This window comes from Grammomys surdaster, unplaced genomic scaffold, assembly GCF_004785775.1.
Source record: "Grammomys surdaster isolate TR1022 unplaced genomic scaffold, NIH_TR_1.0 843, whole genome shotgun sequence".
Taxonomy (NCBI): domain Eukaryota; kingdom Metazoa; phylum Chordata; class Mammalia; order Rodentia; family Muridae; genus Grammomys; species Grammomys surdaster.
In genome coordinates, this window is record NW_021605262.1 from 1112638 (window position 1) to 1136188 (window position 23551).

At 46.7% G+C, this 23551-nt stretch overlaps 1 protein-coding gene across 1 annotated transcript in view; it reads right to left on the reverse strand.

Annotated features, from left to right (window-relative positions):
* Ube2ql1 (ubiquitin conjugating enzyme E2 Q family like 1) overlaps positions 1-23551 on the reverse strand; it is a 37386-nt gene that overhangs the window by 13136 nt on the left and 699 nt on the right. Inside the window, exon 2 of the mRNA XM_028782759.1 lies at positions 23190-23551. Coding sequence (XP_028638592.1) covers positions 23190-23551 — 362 coding nt within the window. The remainder of the gene's footprint in view (positions 1-23189) is intronic.

The following is a 23551-nucleotide window of genomic DNA, read 5'->3' on the forward strand; positions in this document are numbered from 1 at the left end:
GTATAAAATATATAAAATCCCAGCACAGGGTTCCGTCCTGCCTTAAATCATTTATATTCCCGGATAAAAGACACACGCACAGCCATTATATTTTAATATGCCTTTAGCAGCACAGTAGCTGGGCAACTGCCTATCCTCTATGCTGTTAGAATCAGGCTCCTATCCATAACCCAAGTTATCACTTACTGTTTCATCTGGGCTGCTCTTAGTTCCAATTACGAAGACCTCTGGGCATGTTCTCTTGGCTCTTAGCCCACGGCGGCTCTCCTTTCTCCTCTCCTGCACTCTCTATCCCATGGTGGCTTAGTCTTCTTTCCTCTTTCCTCTTCCTCATAGTTCCAAACCCAGGAAACCTATGTTTCTTCTCCCCAGTGATTGGCTGGTGACCAATCACTTTAGTAATCTTTAGTTACCAAACAAAATTAACAGGGAACAGGGTATCTCAATAACTAACATATGGACTCATCTTTGAGACAGTTTTGGGAGACCCAAATTAGAATATAGACAACATTAGACAAACCCACTACATGGACATATCCTTGATTAGTTCAAGGCCACATAGTGATTACTACCGATGTTCTTGATGGATGTTGGTGGCTGAGTGGGGACATGGGACGTGGATACTTCTCGATGCTCTTGGTGCCCTAGACGAGCCTAGATTTTCAAGGACCTAGAAACTTCAGTGTCAGTGCTGGCCACTGTTCTAAGGGCTTAGACACGAGGCTACCTTAGGGAGACTCAGGGGGACAGATGTGGTAATTTGTAGTCCTTGGAGTTGAGGAGTGGATCACTGGTTTATTTATGAATGGAAAGGAGTGTCTAACAAGGACAGTGAGGTGACTATTGAGAAGCTCAACCAAGTTTTCCTGCTGAGGAAACAAGGCCATTAGCCAGTGGATTGGAGACCATACCAGGCCCTAAAGGTCGCACAAATGTGTTATGTTCACAGGTACTGGCTTTCTGCAGCTGAGCTCAGGGGCACACTTATCTGGGCCTCTACCCTTCACCCTGAACCTCTCTTCATCTGCACATTTCCCTAATGAGCAAGCACAGCACTGTTCTGTTAGAGGCAGCAAAGATCCAGCAACTCTGTGACCCAGAGGGCAAGCCCCACACACCATCTTAAAATGTGATGTCCCCCATGCCGCCTTGGAGAAAGTTGGACCTTTAGGCCCGGAAAAACTTTTAATGACCAAACTTTCTATAAGATGCTGTAACCATTGGATACATTTGCCCCGAGAACACCCTTTGGATCGTTTTGTGCAGTGTCTGCTAATGAAGTGCTAATGAGGTGACAGGCTGTAGGTGCAGAAGCAAGCATCCACTCAGCAAGAATGAAGACTCCTCCCCTCCCTGCCAGGACTCCAGGCTGTGACGAGGAGGAGGAGGGGGAGCCAACAGTTTCAGATCCCTAGGGTTCCAGATGACTCAGCAGACTACCACCCTGATTTCAAAGGCCTCAAAGTGCTTGTTTTGAGTCACTTCAATGGATGTGATGCCCTTACCACATCTCAATACACTTTAGGGAAACAGTCTCTCTCCACAAGCCTGCTCGGTGACAAGTCTGGCTGTGAAATGCAGCAGCCACCAACAGAGGCTTGTACTCCTCCACGCTGCAACTTCTGTGGTTCTAGATTATTCTGCCTGCTCTTCCGGCACCTTCAAGCCATGCAGCTCTGTAAGGCTGGGGATCCCAAGTCCTAGCCAGCAATGATCAGAATAGTATATTTTATGACCTGAGAATGATGCTCCCTCCAGTCCCCTCACCCCCCCTAGTTGTTCCTTCTACCCCCTCCACCCCACTGCCTTCCTACTACTCCCCACTGTCTACTAACATGACATCTTGTGCAATTCAGAGTCTCAAGAAAATGCCAACCACACAGGGTGCTGCAGCCAGCTGGAGGAGGAGAAAGGCTCCGTATGACTTCAGGGCTGCGCTGTCGTTTAAACCTGCTGGTATTACACAGGTGCTATGATCACTGGCTGGCTCCAGGGTAGATGAGACCCAACACACACGTTTTTATGTTGCCAAAGAGACGGGGCAGTGACACATCGTGGGACAGCTTAGTGACTGTTGGTAAAACAAGTTGGGGACCTCAGTGTAAAACATAGTGTTCTATTACCATGAAATAGACTTAAGGTTGCAGCCAAGCAAGTGTGCTGATTCTAAATTCCAGTTTCTAGTCTCTTTTCAAAAGCTTAGACTAGGAAACGGATTTTTTTTTTTTTTAGTCTGACCTAATACAATTAAAAAGACATTCTCCTAAGGAACCGGGGTGTTTGTTAGTACTGGGGATACACTGTAACAGCTCCTTAATTTGTGTGAGTATGTGGCGATACAGCTTTGCTTTTTGGTTAAGAATGACACAAGTAGAGAAAAGAATACCATCTGATTTTATAAGCATTCTTGAAATCCTTCAAACAATGCCTACTGTATACGCCAGCGTAGGTAAAGCTTGTGCCAGTCCTGCTCTGACGACTCGTATAAAAGAATTCCATAATCTCTCCTGGTGAGGAGGAAATGGAGGCAAGGTTTAAGGGGCACCAGATCACACAGTCAGCTGTAGACTGCAGGGCTGGGCTACAGAGTTCATGGTCACGCTCGCTTCTCACACTATCTTGCAGCGCGACCTCTGAGGCCCACACTGCACTGAGTTCTGCCCTGTAAGCCACGCACAGCTCTATGCTCGGGCAAGTTCATGGGGCAGTGCAAAATGGCAGTCACTCAATTAGCCCCCTGTGACCGGAAGTGTAGCCTTTAAAGACCGGAAGTATAACCCTTTGAGACTAGAAGTATAGTATAGCTCTTAGAGACTGGAAGTATAGCCCTTAGAGACCGGAAGTGTAGTCCTTAGAGGCCGGAAGTATAACCGTTTGAGACTGGCAGTATAGCCCTTAGAGACCGGAGGCAATTTCTCAATGTGTCCTGTGTGGTGGTTCACATACGTTGGGGGTAATTTTAAGTAGTTTTACTTTTATAACTGAATGATTGAATAATTGGGGGCAGATCATTTCTCTGTGAAGGCCAAGCAGCAGCCTATACCTTTATCCAGTTCTAGAATCAGGGCTGGACCCCATAATATGCTTTAGCAATCACATGAAATGTCAGCACTCTTGGACTCCTCGAATCCTTCAGTCCATCAGTGAGCCAGGGCATGTCAGCCTCACTGAGCTACAGAGAGCCAGCTCTCATCGAGTCTCAGCAGGATAAGAAAATATGCTAAAAAATGAGCCACGTTTCACCAGTGAGACTAGGTGGGCCCATGCTTGGGGGTGAAGAGGCCAGGGTCCCCACCCTGTGGCTCGTGATGAGACGCTCACGGTAACTTGTCCTGAGGGCAGCTGGCTGTTGTGCACCCAATCGGTGTTCACCATGACCCCACCCTCGATCCAGCACCCCAGTTCTGAGTGATGAAAGCACAGGAGGAAACCTGGTGTGTAGAACAATGTATGCACCATCCACAGTAGGACAGTGTGTGCACTATGCACACCAGGACAGTGTGTACACTATGCACAACAGTGTGTGCACTATGCACACCAGGACAGCGTGTGCACTATGCACACTGTTGATGACAGGGAAGGGCCAGAGGATCCTGTCTGCTCAGTCATCCACAGTACTCCTGTTCTTTCAGGTGGGGTGAGGTGGGAGCTAACTGTCTTTAAAGAGGTAACTGACGGGGAAGAAGGCTGGTGGATACGTGCAGAAAGTTGTGTGAGCTCCAGATCACTGTGCAGCGGTGGGTCCTGTGTTTCTGTGTAAGTGTGTGTGTTTCACATGAGCACATGAAAATGCAGAGAAAATCCATGCCCTCTGACAAGTGGAGACTCAGAATGTCCACTTTCTATTTTCAAGCCATGCTGCTGCTTATTGTCAAACAATAACCTAGGATCTTCTCTACTAAGAGAAACCACTCAAGGGATAAAGACATTAAACAATCAATATGCTACCATCATCCCACACACTGTCACCCTGTCCAGGAACTTCTGACCCTTTTAGGAAGAAACAAACCTCTGACAGTCACAGAAAGAGCTATGGAGTAATACTGATCCCTGTAACAAACTAGTGTTGGCTTGTTGGTGCCTAGATAGCTTTGGACCAATGGGGGGGGGCAGAGGCACCTTCTTAGAGATGATCCCTGGGAGGGACAGGTCTTTTGAGAGGTTCTTGGTAAGATGCTATGTCTTCTGGGTAATTCTGAATCACCGGAGAAATCCCATATTCATTGCTGGTCCACACACTGAATGGAAATGGCAAAGCAGCCTCTTAGCACCTGCTTCCTCAAAGTCTGTACTCTAATTAATTAATTAATTAATTAATTTTTAAATACAGTATCTTGCTATGTAGCCCTGGCTGGCTGAAACTCACAGAAATCTGCCCGCCTCTGCCTCCCAAATGTGAAGATTTATGTCCTTCCATAAAGCATCCTGGAGGAACGGAACTGGGGGGCCGGTCTATCTTTTCATTAAACTGTTACCACAATGAGAGTTCATGGTCAAAGTTAGTAGCAACAGACAAAATCCATTTATGCCATTTGTGATTTAATTGCCTTTTAGTGTTAGGTGCGTTTAGAGGAAGAAAGAAATTCTAAAGATTATTTTAATTGCCATGTTGCAAACACTGGGGACAAGATATAAATACTTATATGCATTCTATCTGAATAAAAATTTAAATAAGTATTTTAAACATTCATTTTAACTTTCCAAATGCCTTATATACAAACACCTGCATTTACACACATTTCCATACATACATAGATGTATGTATGCACACACAGAACCAAGCCTTAGCTATCTTGACAGGTTATGACTTGTGAGGTATATGGAGAATCTCCTAAATGTCTGTGGCTGGACGGCCTCAGCAGCCAAGTGTGGAAACATGCCTAGTGTTGTCTGGGCAGCTGAGCAGCTAGATAGATCATCCAGGAGATGTAGCTAGGCCTCTGGCAGCTGTGCTACCTGCCGTGGACTTAAATGGACTCTCCTTCTTGCAGAGTTCAAATTTGCAAGGAGGCAAGAGGCAGGAGTTTTGTCAAATGAGAAGAGTGTAGAGGAAAGTGTGGGGCACTGGAGAGAGTGACTCTGTGTAGAGGAAGAATGTGGGGCCCTGTGGGCAGGGACTCTGTCAGTCTCTGCTGGGAGCCAGAAGGAAGGGTGATCCTAGCTTGTTCCTGGGCCTTGGAGGTAGATGTTGGTGATATTTGGGAATACTCTGACGCATGTCTCTACTTTTGAGTATGGTAAGAACAGACATACGTTTAGACTAACAAACAGATGCTTTCCCTAACATGCAAAGCAGTGGTCTGGGGTTTCACCCAGGGTTGTTCAGTGTTTGCCCCAACCAGTTTGATAAAAGTACTGATCAGTAATTGTTTTCAGATTGACTATAACCAGGCAAGTAAAGTCATATAATTCAAAGAACAAACAAAAGACAAGTGCAGAGATCTTCAAGCATTACTAAATTCCACACTCAACTTCTCCCTGAATAAAAACCATCCAGCGTGAGGCCGCCTGGCAGGCTCAGGACAGTGAGCAGTGTCTGTCTGTAGTGTCCAGGCACACCGCAAAATAACACTTCAAAGGCTACCGGTCACAAACAAACCCCACAGAGCCGATTTACAATCACCAAAACACTGTGGCTGATACACGTGCTACAGAGCGAAAGACGGAAACTTCCAGTCTCACAGAGTGCTCATGGTTCCAGGAGGGAAACTGCTCTGTCCTTGATGTCAACCACCGAACGTCCTTGCATGGAGTTTGGCTTTGCTGCTAAAAATGTCCACTCTCCCGACACCGAAATTACCAGGCGCTCAGCACCCTCCAGCCTTCTCTAATGAATCATAATCTTGCTGTACCCCAAGGGCACCTGCTCTGCTTCATTTGGTGACATCTACTGAGTGTCCTCTAGGTGCAAGGTCTGGGCTCATCCAAGGAGTCCCGTGACCCTGCCAGCCTTTCTTCTGGGGGATATTTTCATGAATTTCTCTATGTCTGAGGAGTAAGAATGAAATCTGAACACAGATGTCTGGACAGCGTTGCTTCCACAGACACCATTTGCAATGGCTTGTGGGTACCTCCATGCAGACCTCCTAAGGGCTTGTTTCACCCAGGGTGTAGCTTGGGAAACTGCAAGAAGATGCTCTGGAGATGGAAGGAAAGCACTCAGAGGGAGCCTGAGAGGAAAGATAGACAATGAGGTGGCCTGGGTGGACAGTGGGACACAACAGGGAGCTTTGACATTAGGGTTCGGAAAGAGATCTGTGACCTGTTCATATACACTTAGTAACAAGCAAAATGTGCCCCACACAGACCACTGAGCCCTGATGAAGACCCCAGGCATACTCCTGCTCTGATGTTTGGAAGTGGAAACGGGAAAGCGAAGGTCTGCTAAGACTAAGAGATGTGTGTGCCTCTCTCTGTGTTGTCCATATTTGGGTCTACGGAAACATTCTCAGGGTAGGCAAGCAAACGGGACATGCTGCAAGGAATCTGTCCTAGCTCCGTATAGAGATCCCTAGTGACCAGAAGGTGCTAATCAAACTCGAGAGACATGGGAACCTGGTACAAATGACTTGGTGATAACTGCCTTTGCCTCCCCTCCTGACACCCTGCTCTGAGACTGAAAGGTTTTTCTCTCATGCAGACATCAGTTCATTGTTACCGACATTCCCCCTCAGCTCTGAAACCTGGAGACTCTATAAAATAAGAACTGGTAGTTACATTTAAAAAGTATCCTGATTCTTGTGATGAGGCTTCACAGGTCCTCTGAAAGGGTGACAGTCTTCAGGTCTCCGAGCTACAGTTTTTCTCTGGGCAGTAGGACCACTGGCCCTGAAGAGTTCTGAATGCCTTTCAATGAAAGATTAAAAACACCCAGAGGGAAAAAGGTCTGTCCCCTCAAATCAGAATGTATTTATTGTCCAAAGGTCATTAATGTGTTTAGCTTTGCACCTGAGCTGCCTGGGACACTTGTGGTACAACCAATGAAGTCTCCAGGGCTAAGATAGACTCTCCTGTCATGCCTTCTGGACTCTGAGATCCAGGTGGGGCACTGCAAAAGCAACAGTTATCTTGTCCACTTAGAGACCTCCATAAGCTGTCTAAGGCCTTCTCTAACTGGAGAATGCATCCAGGAATGAGCGAGCACCCTCCATCACATCAGGGAAGCAGCCATGTCTAACGAGGTCCTGGAACATTAAACAGCCAAGTGGAGAAGCACCCAGGAGCTGTGTGTGGTGTCTGAGGGAAGCAACACGCGTTGTTTTTTCTCAGTTCTCTTTTGTCTAGACACTGCATCTCTTCACCTTGTACTTGGGATTTTGTCCAAGGTGGGATTTGTTGTTCATATGTAAAACTCAATACTGCCCAAGGAAAAGAATCTTCATAGGTTAGGGAGATGGTGCTAAGCCCTTCTGAGCTTAGCACAAGTCACTGAGATCTTGGCTTGTGTGTGTGTCCTTGGTCACTAGATCTATTTTCCTAACTTCACTTAGTGTGTGACTCAAGGCATCTGTTTGTAAAAGTCCTAAGAATGTTCTAGAATGAAACTCTGGTATAAAATTCCATCATAAATTTGCACCACCATACCATGAGCCAGTTAGAAGTGTGTTACGTGTCACAGGCTCTGCCTACCCCCCCATGTCTGTTCTGATCACACAGTACCTCTATACCTACTCACGTGGTTCATTGTCTTCCAGTAATTTCTGTTCCCCAAACTCATAATCTTCCCTCCCTTATGTACACACCATATTTAAAATGCAGCTTGCTAACATATAAAGGGTTTACTCACCCAATTTCAAAGTAAGACCGCCACAAATATTCTGCAGTGTTTTCCCAAAACATTATCCATCCCCGAATGTTATGACTTACTCACTTAAAAGAACAGCAGGAGACAGAAAAATAAAAGGAACTGAAGGGAGGTGAAGAAATTAAAGCTGGGTACAAAACGAAGATTGTACCAATTATAATAATTATGGAGAAAGGACAACACGCAAAGGAAAAGTTAAATGGCAAACATTACATAACGTACAGACACATGCTTCTGGAACACAAGATGGCTGTGTGCCCTTCTGTGTTCTGTTCCACTCCTCTTGACTTACAGGACCAGTTGACACCAAAGTGCCGTCCTTACTGAGGTTCAACTTTTACAAAATAGTTTTTCACAGTATATTTCATAGCTGGGCATTTTATTCATTTCCCCACAGCAATGACTATTCCTCAGCCTTGCTGGAAGTCTTAACTTAATGATGCAGTTTGGGCATTCCCATCAGATTCAGACCCACTGTCTCATAACTGTAGAGAGGCTTGTTCTGCCCTGGGTGCAACTGGGTGAGGGTTGGGTGGTCTTGTACTTTCTCAATCCTCTGATGGGCTCACTTGTTCTGTCTGCAGGCTGGGTAGAGTTTTCTCTAATTAGAGGTCTGTCAGTCTTGGACCTTTGGCAAGTCTTATATGATGATATCCTTGGGGTTTGTGCTAAACAGAAAGGAGAGTAAGCCAAGGCCCTGGGGTGTCCCTGGTAGATCATAATTCAGTCATGTCACTATTAGGAGCCCATGAAAACAGTGAACTTGTCTTGGTTCACATGACTGCTAGCCTCTTGTTTCTTATACCAACATCCCTTCCTCCCACATTTGGGTTAGAGGGCACTGGGCTGTAGGCGTGTTTTGTAGTTGGATACTGATTGTCTTAGTTACTGTTATATTGCTGTGAAGAGACACTATGAACAAGGCAACTTACAAAAAAAAGCATTTGATTGGAGACTTGGTTACAATTTCAAAGGGTGAGTCCATGACCATTATGGTAGGGAGAACATGGCCCCAGGGCGGCAAGGGGCTGGAACATTAGCTAAGAGTTTACATCTTATCCACAAGTGTGTGTGTGTGTGTGTGTGAGAGAGAGAGAGAGAGAGAGAGAGAGACAGAGACAGAGACAGAGAGCGACAGAGAGACAGAGACAGACAGAGAGAGAGACAGAGAGACACCAAAAGAGAGAGAGACATAGAGAGACGTAGAGAAAGAACAAAGCACACCTAACTGGAACGGCTTGAGCTTTTGAAACCTCCAAGTTCACACCTAGTGACACACCTCCTCTAACAAGGCCACACCTCTCAATCCTACCAAAAATAGTTCTACAAACTAAGGAACAAACATTCAAATATATGAGCCTCTGAGGGCCATTCTCACTCAAACCATCACACTAATAAACAGTTAGTTCTGAAGGCTTTGTTTCTTTTGATGACAGAGTTGGCCTGGGATCACTCTGCAGTCCCGAGAAGGACAACTGAAAGCCATCCCTGCTTATGTCCATCAAGCCAGTGGCTTCTGTCAGGGACCAGAACATTATCACTGACTAAAAGATACTGCAGAACCTGCCAGGTTTGTGTTTGCAACCAAGTGTGGATCTCCAGGGCTGGGTAGGGCTCCGGTTGGTTCTCAGGGACGTCTGATGTTGCCGGGAGTACCTGGCATGAAGCTAAGACTTGTGCATGTTCTTAGAGCAGAGGTGGAGATGCAAGACTCTCAAGATCTCAGGTAGGATAGGACAACTGCAAAACTTTCAAGTGAGAATAGATTCAGTAAAGGAAATGTTAAACAGGCATTTAAAATGAAAAGTAGGTACGAGGAAGCAATCTGAGCTGCTGGGTAGAACTGTTTCTATTTGCCAACCACGGTACTCAAAACCTCATCATGCCTACATTGGTAGTTATGGCAACACAGCTAGGCCCATTCTCAGTTATCCCTGTAGGCTCCACTACATGGAAAGATGAAGTCCTGTTCTAGCGTTAGTCTGTAGGCCATCAGACCCCTGCGATCTTTCTGTCTCTGCACCCTGCAACTTCCCTGTCCCCTTGAAGCACTGGCATTATAGCATGAGTGGCCATGCCTGGATTGACACATGGGTGCTCCGATCTGAACTGAGCTCCTTATGCTTGTTCGACAAGCTCTCTCAGACACTGGGCCATCTTCCAGCCACAGAGTGAGTCTTCTTAAGAGATCAGAGTTGAGTAGAGTTATAAAGGTGTGAACTCCCAACTTCCAACAGAAAGCAAAGTTTAATTAGTAAAGTGAAAGGGGAAGTAGCTGGGCAATAACTAGAGCCCTGACTGCCTCAGCTGTCAGATGTCAGTGTCTCATCATGTACAATGCTTTGATGAGGAGAAGCCGATAAAGATCATGATGACAAGGGCCCATCCTGGGAGGCTGCAGTGGTTCCAGAACAAAAGGGGGGTTATTGGGCACTGCTTCGGATTGAGTTGGGGCCGAGTGTGAAAAGTTTGAGTCAACTTGATGCCAGTGTGACCAGGAGACACTGATAACAACAGCATATCCATTCGTATAGTGAGTGTTGCTTGCAAATGCATAGCTGGGGCCTGTAACGATAGTTTTATTGTATTCTAGCAAGTTCTAGTCCACCAGAGAAGGCCCATCTATTTGGCATTTCCATTTACTCATTACCATATCCACCACTGGCACTGAGTGCGGGCGACCCTTGTGCAGTGGGGTAAGTGCTTTCCATCTTTAGGTGAGACACCTTAAACCAGTATTAAAGTGTGGTCCAGAGAGATAATGTGATCAGACCCTGTGTCTACCAACAGATCTAGGGTTTTAGGTTAACCCCACCTAACAATAACATGACAGAAACAAAACAAAACAAAACAAAACAAAACAAAACAAAACAGGTGTGGCTCTTAAACCTCTCTCCCAAACGTTCTGTTTATGAGCTGGACAATAAGCTTTGAGAACATTCCCAGGACTACCACCATCTCATAGCAATACCCCTTTCTTGTCTGAACCAAGCTCCCGGGGCTGTCACTCTGGATGGGGGAAATCGCAGTTACCTTCACTAACTTGCTTGAATCAAACCAAAATAACAACAGCCTGACTTTGTCATCAATAGAAATCCCAGCCTTTGTCAGATTGAGACAGGAGGATTGCCATGAGCTTCATGCCAGCATGGTTTACATAATGAGTTCCAGGCTAGCTTGTACAAAGAGTGAGATCCCCATGCAAACAATAGAACAATCGAAAACAGGACTCCACTGAAGCCGAAACTTCTGGTTTCTTTGGAAAGTCAGTTATGTCAAATGATGTTTTGCTGGCGCACACAGGTGAAGGGATGTTTTGCAGAACAGGAAAGGATGTATACAAAGAATATAAATCCGACCCCACAGATACTGGGAGCTCAGGTATTGGCTCACTTTGCTCTGCCTCGCTCGCTAGGCTTCGCTGACGACATGTATGTATTAGTTCACCTTCCATTGCGCTGCTGAGCTTTGCTTGCGGTGACCTCATAGAGATAAACTCACTAATGAACTTCTTGCCACTTCTGCTGACTCGGGCCGAATGCAGAGCATTGTGGTTTCTTCTGGATTGAACTGCCCTTGCTGATTCGTGTGTGTCATCTGCCGAGTGGACTGAATTACAGCTGTTGATTCATGTTTGGTGTTTGCTAGTGGACTGGCCTGAGAACAATGAAGATTGGAATTGCCCCAAAGAACTATTTATAAACAGGCCCACTTCCCTGGTATCCTAATAACCCTTCTTTCCCATCTCCTCTGGTAGGTGGTGGGCTCGAGGGAAGGTTGAACCTTTATTAAAGTAGGTTGAGAAAAATATATGCTTACACTTCACATTTTAAAAAAATCACATGGTAGTCTGTATTTGTAAACATGGCAAAAGCTCATGACTGTGAGAGAGACCTGGGGACTGACGGCCGCGCCTCTCTGCCCTGAGAGTGTTCTAGCAGAGTGTTGTCTAACCTCATAGCTCAGCTCATCCTGTTACAAATGTAATGACTGTAGCCAACCATGACAGTTTGCTCATGCATTTCATTCTGTGCTTCTAAAGGTAGTCTTCTGTGAGGGTGACCTTGCAGGGGCCCATGTGCTGTGGGGAGAGGTTCCAGGGATCTCTGTCTCCCCTTGCCTGATCTTCAGGAATAACCAGGAGACCTCCATCTCTCCTGTTAATGAAAAGGCCGATGGCAGCACCCCGTTAAAGGAAATTTACTAATAGAATCATCACCTTAATTCAATTCAGTAGAGTTCAAGCTTGCTTGTTATCAGGTTATTTTTATTTATTAAGGTCCTTAAAGTCTTACGTGATTTTATGGGTTGATACAGTTAGAAACATTTTCTTTGACTGTCAGGCTGTAGAACACTCATCATAAAGATGGTCAGAGAGCACCGAGCACAGAGCTGTGGTCAGAAACCCTTGGTGTCCTGTTTGCTCGCAGGACATCTCTCCTGTACGTATAGAATGCAGGTGCTGTCCCTGGAGAACATGAGCTTGCTACCATGGGCCAGAAACATCCTTTATGCCCTCTGCCTCCTCCAGGCCAACCTCAATGGAGAGGAAGGACAAGAAGACAGGGATCGGGGTGGGGTGGGATGGGAAGTGTTGTTGGGCACTTACTCCACAAGTTCTCAGACACTTGCAGGCATGAGCTGTAGGAAGGGCTTCCAATTACAAGAGAAGGTAGAGTAACTGCCACCGTGCTTGCCTTGAACATCAAGGATCTGAGTTGGAGCCCTAGACCCTAGCACTGGGGAGCAAGAGACGGGCAGCTCCCCAGGGGTCCTTCGCCAGACAGTCTAGCTTATTGGGTGACAATTTGGTGAGTTCCAAGCTGGTGAAGAGAGACTGTTTGTTTGTTTGTTTGGTTTGCTTTGCTTTGTTTTTATTTGTTTGAATGAATGCTGAAGAATGACACCTGAGATTGTCTTCTGCCTTTCCCTGCAATGCCCACACCCCTCCTCCATTCACACACACAAAAAACCAAGAAATAAAAGGCAAACCAACCAAACAAAACAACAACAACAACAACAACAACAACAACAAAATGGTATTATTCTGTGTATCTTTCAAAGAAGGGAATAGAAAATAGTATTTTAGAGAGATACTCTGATGACTTACAAAAGGCAATGTTTCGTAGGCTGTAATGTCCAGTCACCTACAATTCCTATAAACTGGTAACAAACTCCATTCTTGGTAAGTTTCTTCTGCAAGATCTCTATTTCCCCTTTGCCAGGAAGGTGTGTTAACAAGGTATGCCATTAACCTTCCAGGACCCCAAACAAATGAATTCTTGCATCAATCAATATGTATTTGATACAATTACACCCAATTTCCAGCTACTTTCTCTCAGGAAGTCCTATCACATGACTCCTGACTCTCGGAAGTCATCCTGGGTGTTAGGAGGGCAGAATCAGGGTTCTAACAGCTGTGTTCCCAGCAGCTCCAGATACTCCTCCCCCCAAAGCCAATATTTACCATGGCCATGATAAAGGAAAATTTGTCATTCTATATTCTGAATTTTTGAAAGTCTGATTTTCAATATTAAAATCAGAAAGCACCCCTAATGGCATTTATCTGGAGATTTTTTTTTCTCTGCTATTCCTGAATGGGCCGGGCACATTTTATCTTGAAGTGTGATCTTATCAGTATAATAATAGAATTTTTCTTATCTCCCTCATCAAAAAAAAATCTAACAGTTTTTCTGGGGGGTGAGGGGAAATGCTTGCCAAATATTGTGACGGGGAATTGGTATTTATTTTACAGAAATTATATTTAAAGTAGTAATTTCTCCAATCTTACCGATTTTACGAATGTGGTAATTATCTTTAAAAAGCACTCCATTCTTGAGTTATTTTCAGAACCTTTAAAATGCCTTTCTCTTTTGTACAGAGAAGAAATAAAACGGCGATAATTATCTTTCTCTTACAGTTTCAAAGAATTAAAGCATGTTTACCATTCTCACAATAGACGCAACAAGTTCTGTGGGATGTGGGCTTTGCTTATCCCTCACAGTCGTGGCTCCAACTTGACAGACACACTGCTTGTCCCCTCCTGATTCAGTCCTGAGAGCAGAAGCAACATGGGCTCTCTATGAAGGCCACTATACCACCCACAGTCACCCACGGTGAACAGACCAGCTTTGTATGGCATTTGGTGAGGTGCCTCTTGCTGCCTACTAGAATGGATAGCTGTGGCCCCGGAGCATTTGATGGTGTGGCTCCGCCCTGGTCCTTTCTCCCCTGTGGCTCTGGCACATGCGAACTCATCGGAGATCCCTGGTTTCCTCCTCTGAAGTAAGACTAAAAACAGTGCCCAGCTCAGAGGCTGCTGCCAGGATTTAATGAAACGATCCATGGGAATAACCAGCAAACATCTAGCTCATAGGAAGTGGGACCAATTAGAGCGACCCCATGCTTCCTGGGGTAACCGTGTGGGCGTGTGTGCGTGTGGGCGCCAGGTAGTCAGAGCACGGTTAAATACTCTCAAAACACCGTTAATGTTAGTGAGGAGTCTTTACTGGGACCGTTTACCTCTGTGATTGACAGCTGCTAGATACTTAGTATCCCATGCCCCAGATGCAGATGTGGTAAGCCAAGGATGATCGGCCAAGCAGCCAGCCGAATGGTCCTCACGGTCCTCATGCCAGCACCGGCTGCTTTGAACACTCCATGAGGCAACGAGGACGCTCTATGGCAGTCACAGCTGCTTTCTGCCAGAGATTGTTTCAAACAAAGCTCCCACCATGCTTTTTGCTATCACAAGCTGTGGGGAACTCTATTTTTGCTTCGGTTAGAGGTGCATGCAGCACTTCCCTCAATGGTCCAGGAGGGAGGCCAGTAGCTGGTACAGTTGATTTGCATGAGGGACCATTGTGACTGGGGCTAAAGTAACCTTTCATTTGCATTCAGGACTATGAATGGCAGGTGGCTGTACCAAATTCCCTTTCTGGCTATCAATGCAGGCTGCTTCCTGACTCCGGAGTCAGGAACATCTGGACAACCAACATCTGGACGACGAAAGGCATTTCTCAGCAGCCTTCCCTTGCCTACATTTGATCTTTGTCATTAGTCCAGTGGGCTAAGCTGATAACATGAAGAAAGGAAGGTGTAGTGGTTCTGGCCACAGCCATAACAGTATTGAGAGAACAGTGGATGCATCTGAGTGACTTTCTGGGGCAGAAGTATAGGGAACAGAAATGACAGAGACATGAAGATGAGAAAATGCAGGAGTTGTTTTCTGGAAGATACCAAAGAGCTAGAGGTCTCAGGTACCCTGGGTCTGAAAGCTGCAGTTACTGTCAAGGGCTGAGCATCCCGGCACTGTAGACCTCTGAGCTGACACATTTCTACCATACATACCGCTGAGTGTCCAGCATCTGAGGCCCACACTGTGCCTGGAAGACCTGAAAGCATCCCTTGCTGTTGCTTGCCACTGTCTGCTGCAACTGCTCACTGCTGAGAGAGGCTGAGGTTCATGGTAGCTTCCAGTAGCAGAGTGCTGGGAGTTAACATCCATAGAGAGCCTCTAATTAGAGAGGTCAGAGCCATTAAGTATCTGGCTTCTAAAGAGCAGAGCAGTAGATCATCAGGTCTGAGGGACTGGACTCTCAAAGCAACAAAGGCCCAAGATGGCTACTGTTGCATTTGCCTAACCACAATCCTCCTTCACTGACAACAGAGGCCCCGTTGCCCATCTTCTTTATTAGGCTGTACTGCAGTTGGGTAAGTGAAGGGTGTGAGGCATCTGTTCGGACAGATGGATACCGTGAAGACAAGGAAAATACAATTGTCAACATATAGTCTCTAGGAGGACACGGAGGAAAGGAGTGTCTCACAGTCGGTGTTCACAGAGGAAGCCACTGCTGAGGCTGGAGGAACTCTGGTATGTTGGCAGAACTCTGAAGGATGGACAGGGGCTCTTCTGGCGAACAAAGCCAGAAGGTATTCCAGGAGAAAGGGATGGTAGGACCCCAGTGGGGGCCGTGGAAAACAGAGAATCGCCACTGTGCTGCACAGTCCTGGGGGACTCTGGCTGTGTTCTGGAAAGTTTATAATGCATAGTCTGAGCAAAAGAGACACTGTCATGGAAATGGTAGGTGTGTGTGGGAGTGAAGGATGTGGGGAGATTTGAGCCTGGGGGAACACACATGATGATTCCCACTATATATGTGTCCCCTGAATAGAGCTGCCTTGCTGCTTGAGGAAGGGCACACCTTACTAGCTCCTCCCTCACTTTCACAGCCTCACTAACCCTCATCTGTGAGCCTTTCCTCCTGGATGTCCCCAAATCTCCTTCCTCCTTGGCTTCCTCAGTCTGGTGCCCCTGGTGTCCCCGCTTACAGGATTTCTTTGAGATTCACAGGATTAACATATCATCATGAAGAGAATCAGGGACAAATCAGGGAAAAGATACAAAGGACAGGCAATGATGATATCATTACAAATCGTGGTAGACCCTTAGCAAGTGGGTGCTGACCGACTGATGTGGGGGACAAGGAGTAATTAGCTAATCAATCAAACCATAGCCCATCACCGGATGGCAATGAGGAAATATCACGTCATCTGAGCCACTCGCCAGGAAAAGATAGCCCCTGCTGGAAGCACAGCTGTCATTACAGTTCTTGGTGGGCTGTTGGAAATTTCCATCTTTCAGCTTCTTAGCAACAAAACATGGCAGAGGAATAAGCAGGCTTCCCATCAAGGCTTGGCTACTTTAAGTTGGACGTTTTCTTTGAAAATGTCACTTAGAGAAGTAGGAGACTCTTCACACCTAGGTCCCTGTGCTCATATGGGGAATTGTCCATTGCCAGGTCTGTGAATAGTCTATGAATATGCAGTTCCTCAAGCAATTACAAAAATGCAAACACCAAGGTAAGTGAAGGTCATTATGGCTCATTCCATATTTGTCCCCAACATGGTAGGGTACTAAGGTGCTTCTGCCTCTAAACTTGGGTCCAGGAGAATCATTCCCTGAGATTAAAGAGGAGATGTGGAGAGGATACTGGAGTGTTAAGACATGTTACTGTCAGATTTCAACTTGATATTCCATTACACAATGGTACCTACACACTGTCTCTTCAAACAGAAAAATCCCCCCTTTTCAGTTAAATCAGAAAGGTAAGCAAATACTCACTAGCATCTGCTGTAGCCAACTCCAATTCTCTGGACTCCCAAGGCAGGAGAGGCGGTACTTCCTATTATTAACTGTGCTAGGTGCAGGGGTGGAGCACTGGGATTGGCACAGGGCTAATTTTAGGCTGCAAAGTCCCATCGGTGTCCTCCTGCCTGCCCTACTTGATAGGAGAACAAGTAGCTATTTTTTTTTTCCTCCAAATAGTTGGGCATATCGATACTTCAAGCTGCAGAGTCATTGTCGTTGGTAATTATCTCTGTCCCTTCTATGCAGCCCGGGACAAAACAACACAGTGACTCATAAGCTTGTCTCTTGGGGTGAATCAGACACTAGCTACCCTGACCCTACCTGACATTATTCAGGATGTAGGTTCCCTGACTTCCCTTGGAGTGCACTGGCATTTCTCTGCTTGGTACTGCAGGCAAGATTTACCATCCTGTGCCTCTACAGCCTAGCACATAATGCTTGACAAACTAGCAGCAAGCTCTCTGGAACTAAGATGCTGAGCCGGTTAACAAATTCCCATATGGATTGGTTATGGGTGTGTCTCCCTCAACCCTGTTTAAATGTGCAACACACAGGCCCCAAACCTGGGAACACGACCTTATCTGCAGGCAGGGCCTTTAAGAGGTTATCAAGATAATGTGGGGTCCTCAGGATAGGCCCTAATGCAATAGGGCTAATATCATCCTAAGAAGCCAGAACAGAGGCACACATGGAGGAACAACGGTGTGAGAGCCAAGAAGGAAGATGTCATCTACAAGACAGAGGTCTCAGGGGAAGCAGGCTCTATTGCATTCTTGATCTTTGTTGTCTAGCTTTCAGATCTGTGATAGAATAGAGGTCTGCCATGGGAGACACCAGCACCTCCAGACGATAGCTCTTGCAAATCAACAGAGCTTTGGACACTCGATGTTTTAGAAGCCATAGGTTTGAGCAGTCCAGAGGCTGATGGCCCTGGTCGTTCTTTACAATGGTGTGTATTCATGCAGCTATAAGCACATGCTGTTGCTTAGTTCACTGCTCTGGAGGGAGGGCTAAGGAAAGAATGTCTAAGGAAGATAATATTTATGTGTGCACGGGGACTTAGACACTCCACAGTGGTGCCACAGGGTGATGTGTCCAACCTGAAGCCTTCAGGTCACACACACACTCCAGGACGGTCACGAATATGATCCAAAACTTCACACTTAGTTTTTAAAGATTATATATATATATATATATATATATATATATATATATATATGAGTGTGTGTGTGTGTGTGTATATATGTATGTATGTATGTATGTATGTATGTGTGTGTGTGTTTGTATTGCTATTCTTGAGTGAATATTGTAGATAGACAGAAACACGGTATTAAAATGCCAAAAGGTTGAGCAGAGGGCATCATTTAGGATGAAAACGGACAACTGGTCAATGTGCATAGTAAATGACATCTGTGTGCCCCCTCCGACCCCCATGGCTCAGCGACCACCAGAGAAGGAGAGGGAGAAAGCACCCCAGAGGTCAGGGAGGACTGGATCAAAACCTTGTCTTTTGGACACGACAGGATTCCTGCACTCATAATCTTATAGCAGCCGCAGTCGCCTTTGCAAGACCTGTACCAGATCAAAACCAGTAAACATCCCAGCAATGGGGGTGGGGGGGTGTCATGAGCTTCCACACCTAGCTGAGAAGATACTGGCAGTTTATAGCTTCTGCAAGAAGGGAGAGACATTTCCTTTAAGGTTTAGCCTCTGGTAAGTCATTCAGGCACGCACGGATGGACCCATATCCCTGAGTATATGACCAGGATATCATACAGTAAGCTATTGGATGTGAAGTTGTGAGAGATAGGGGTGTGGGGTGTGGATCTGGTTGGAGTTAGGGAGACAAGTGAGAAGTGAGTGTGATCAAACTACACAGTGGGTGCGTATAAATTCTCTAAGGGCTGATGGAACATCATGTATGTTTAAGATGGCTGCACAGGCCTGGCTGTGCACTGCAAGCTCTAGTGTGACTCCTGGGCTAAGCCATCTTACTGACACTAGCTGGGCTGCACAACGCCACTTGGGCATCACATGCAGACAAGCAGAGACGCCTGCCAGCTCACCTTATCAATAAGATCTTAGAAATGTGGCACTCTTGCAGGTGCGGACCAACTGTTATCCAAACACTAAGACTCAAGGATGGTTTGGTCCTGAGGGCCTGCAAACCTCTTGCAGGAAGCTGGCTGCTGCTGCTTCTCCGTGGGTGAGGTGAGGGTCATATAGATGATCACTAAAGTCCCACCACCTGGAAGCATTAAGGAACTCAGGCAGCCTACCAGAGACTGCCTTTCCACACCTTTGGTTCATGAGTCTGACCTCTTATGAGATGTTATGAGACCCCGAAGTAGGGATCCCAAGGTGTGGTTGTTTCCACACCTGTGTGGCGGTCTCAGAGAGAATCCACCCCAGGATGGTTTGGTGTCTTCTATGCTTGGCTGGACCATACTGTGGCATTGGAAACAGAAGATGCTAGCTGTTGCTGTCACTCCTGTTCTGAGGGGACAAGGAAGGGAGAGGAACTGTCATTCATAGGTTATCTGGTTCTCTGATGATGATCATTGCTAATTAATTAAATGGGGACACTCAGGAGGTGTGCTAGTGTCTGAGGAGAACCCCGAGTTAGGTCATAATCAAGTGCCTTTAATCTGCAGCAGTGGGTGGGCTGTCTGCCCCTACTTGGAAACACTGCTGAGCCGGAAGGCCTCTGTGACAGGCCTTTCTTCTGATTCTTGGAGTCAGGTGGTCTAGGTTTGCAGGGGTTGTTCTCAGTAATCTCAGAACATGGAGTTTCCTGCTTGTGATGGCGGCTAGCACAGCTCTGGGCTGCCTCTGCATCTCCTCCAGCTCAAAGACAAAACTCTGAAAGCTTTTGAATGGCAACATTGTCACATTGGAGCTCTGAACTGTGTTCATAAGGCTCAGTGTATGGCAGAGGAGGAAAACACTTCTCCAAAAGCCCTTAACGTTTGCTCTGGCTTATTTCAGAGGTCCAGAAACTGTTGCTCCAACAGTAGAGAAGCACGTATTGCCTAAACCCTTTCTTCCTGAGTGTTCAGGAACACACTGTAACCCCAACACTCTGGAGGCTGATGCAAGAGGATTGCCTTCAGCTCCATGTCCACACAATCTTGGGGGAAAAAAGGATGTCTCTATTTAGAATCCTTTGATTTAGTCACAGCGAGGTAAAAGGCTTCTGTCTCTTTATATCCAGAATATAGCATATGAGAGACAAATGTATTCATTCAATTTAGAATCATCCACAATGCAACATGAAAGCCACTCTGGTAACATGAAGGCATACATTCAGCCCAGCAAAACCTCATGAAATCCCTGAATTCTTCAGCTAGGGGACAAACCTGAGCTTTTGACTTTGTAGACATCATAAATTAACGTATTTTGGGGATGTTACATGTTAAACCCTTAAAGCTCTTGTGAATTTTTTTCTAAAGACACTGGAGGGGTATTGCCTCCAGTTCAGGAAGCTAACTGAGTGTTTTCTGCTATAAAAGGGACAAACAAGCTTTTTATAACTGCAGCTTAAGAAGATGAGCCCTAAAATGAAGTGCAATCGCGTAGGACAGTCACGAAGTATAATGGCCCTTTAAAGTAATCACAGGGCGAGTAGCAGCCCTGCTTGCTTTGAATAACTAATTAGATATTTGGATGGGTTCAAAGCACATTACTACTAACTATGAAAATAACTCGGTCACTGTCGCATGTGGAGTGGCTGGCCCTTGGGTCATGGATCTGCAAAGGGATGAACAACACGTCACAGTCCTTAGGTAACCAGAGATGCTGCCATTCTGTCATACCCAGGTCCCTAAAACTTTAATGAGTATTCACCTCTTCAACTCTTTCACTGCCCTTGACTATTTCATGTGGAGAACTGTACGTTGAAACCAAGGGGTAGGAAACACAGAGAAAGTAAGCTACTGTTTTAAAAAGTACCAAGTCTTGGCCATCATTTTTAAAAGTACCACATCCGTCAGACAGTACAACGTGACTTGCTAGGCGGACGGAATGAGGACTCCTTGCTCATCAAATTATGGAGAAAATTTTGCTGTTTTCAGTGAGAAATTCTCTCATTTGCAGTGACTCTCTCAGTTTCGGTTTCAAAGAGAGAGAACACGTACACACAGCAAGTCCTGGAAGTAGCTGGGCACCAAGGGATGTTGTCATTCACAGCATTAAGTAAAAACGGTAAAAACTATTTATCAAGATATTTCTCTTTACAAACCCCTCTTCCTCATTTAAAACCATCATTTCCCTGGAGCTCAGCATACGTGCTGGAGAATAAAGTATCACCCAAGTCCACAAGGCCGTAGACTTGAGTCTATGGGGCAAATAAGAGTTCTCGACTCCCAGTCTCCAAGTCATCTTCTCTGTGAAGAACTGACTGAAAGTCACATGAGCATGGCTACCATCCTCCCAGTACATTCAGATAAGCCCCATTGGAAAAGAAGCCTAGGCCCCTTCTCTCAGTGGCACATGCACAGACACACACACAGACACACACAGACACACACAGACAGACACAGACAGACAGACACACACACACACACACAGACACACACAGACACAGACACACACACACACACACACACACACACACACACTGTATTTCGGCCAGTGTTTCACAGTAGGATGGAAGAAACTGGCTGTCACAGCATAAGCTTACTCTTTTGTAGCACCTGCTCTAGAGTTCCTGTGCCCCTGCTGGGAGCCGGACTCCTGATGGCTCAGGATGCAGTGACCTTTTTTTTTTTTTTTAATCCCAGGGTTCGGCCTTGAAAGACATGGGCAGGATGGGCTCCATCTGATGAGTGTGTGAAAGGGGCAGAGGCAGGCACTGGGGAAGGAACGATTGCTTCGGATAAGCTGTCTGTAGAAAGCGCACGTGGAGATCACGGGGCGGGGGTCTTTTAAAGAAAACGAGAATCCTCTGTAAATATTGAAGACCCCAGTGCCAGATAGCAATGTAACTTGATAAAATCATATAACTATCAACTTTAGGAAACGCCCACCGCAGATTTGAATATGGCCAACAGCCTATCACATGAGAGAGAGAGAAGGAGAGAGAGAGAGAGAGAGAGAGAGAGAGAGAGAGAGAGAGAGAGAGACAGAGAAACAGAGAGAGACAGAGAAAACATCTTGCCCTTCCTTCCCTGCAGCCGGGTAGGAGGCGTATGTCAGAAAATCCATTTTCCCCTGTAAGTTGGGGGGCTGCTTCTCTGTGAAGAAACCCTGTGGGGCAATAGGTGAGAAGGCTCAGGTGACCTGCTCAGCACTCCTGTCTGTGCTTAGTTGAATCTTTAGCTTTGAAACTCCCTCTATCACCCCCCACCCCGCAGTGGTGGGAACACAGGAAGCAAAGAAAAAGCAGGAAGGTCTGAAAGATACAGCTTCTCACCAACTGTCCCAGGGATGTTCCTTGAGGGGCAAGTACTAGGCTGGGAGGGGGGCCTGGCCAGAACAGCTTTCCCTGGATGGAGTCTGGCCTGATGTAACCACTAGGAAGGACTCAGCCTTCTGCCTGCATAGAGCCTTCCGGGAGAACTTTCACCTTTACAAGGATGGCTGCTGGAAGGAGGGAACAAGGAAGAGAGCTTAGCAGCAGGCAGCTGGCTCAGTCTAAACAGAGCCCACCTGAGAGGTTTGAAGAAGATCCCCCCCCCGTGTGTGTGCTCACGTGTGTACCTGAGTGTGATGTTCTGGGCTGGACACTTAGATCCTGGGCTTTAGGAAAAGTTCACACCTTCGTGACAATTACACTGACTAGAGACCACCTAAGCAGACTGGAGAGGAGAGGTGGGGTAGGGCAGAAAAAAGTATGGGAGACTTAGGCAGGGGAGAGGGGAAAGGGAGGGGTAGGAGATGGGTGGGAGGGAAGAAGGACCGTCAGAGGGGAAGGAGGAAGAGGGTGAAGGTTAACCTGAGGGGAAGAAGGGAGGAAGGGAGGACCGCGGAGCAGGAAGCAGAAAGCAAGAGAACGGACAAACCAGAGAGCCCCGCGGTTCAAGTGTCAGAGACCAGATACAGAAACAGACAGGAAGAAATCCTTTAGGAAAAGAAGCGGAGGAGGTGGGGCAAAGTGTCCCAGTAGGCTCAGTTCAGAATGAGCTGGACCAGTTCTCACCTGAGCCCAGAGGGATCAAACATCTCTTGCCATCTCAGGCCTAGCCTCGAACCCACACCCAACCCAGCCCCTTGCTCCTGGCCTCGCCGCCTTACCTGGCCCTTGACCAGGCTGGCAGCAAACTGGCGCATGACGGCCTCCACCGTGTAGGCGCTGGACCAGCCGCGCGGCGTGAGCAGCTCCATGCAGATGGCGCCTCCGTCCAGCACGTAGCCGTTCTCCAGCCGCGGGCTGAGCACCCGCATGAAGGGCGGCGAGAAGGGGAAGTTGTCGGGGAAGGTGAGGTTGAGCAGGATGAACTCCGTGTTGGTCTCCTTCATGTCCTGCCACAGCACCGAGTCCTTGTCCACCTGGTGCAGCTTCACGTTCCAGTCGAAGAGGTTCTCGTTTACCAGCTCCACCGAGATGAAGCGGTCGCTGAGGCGCGCGATGTCCTGGAGCTCCTTCATGAGCCGCC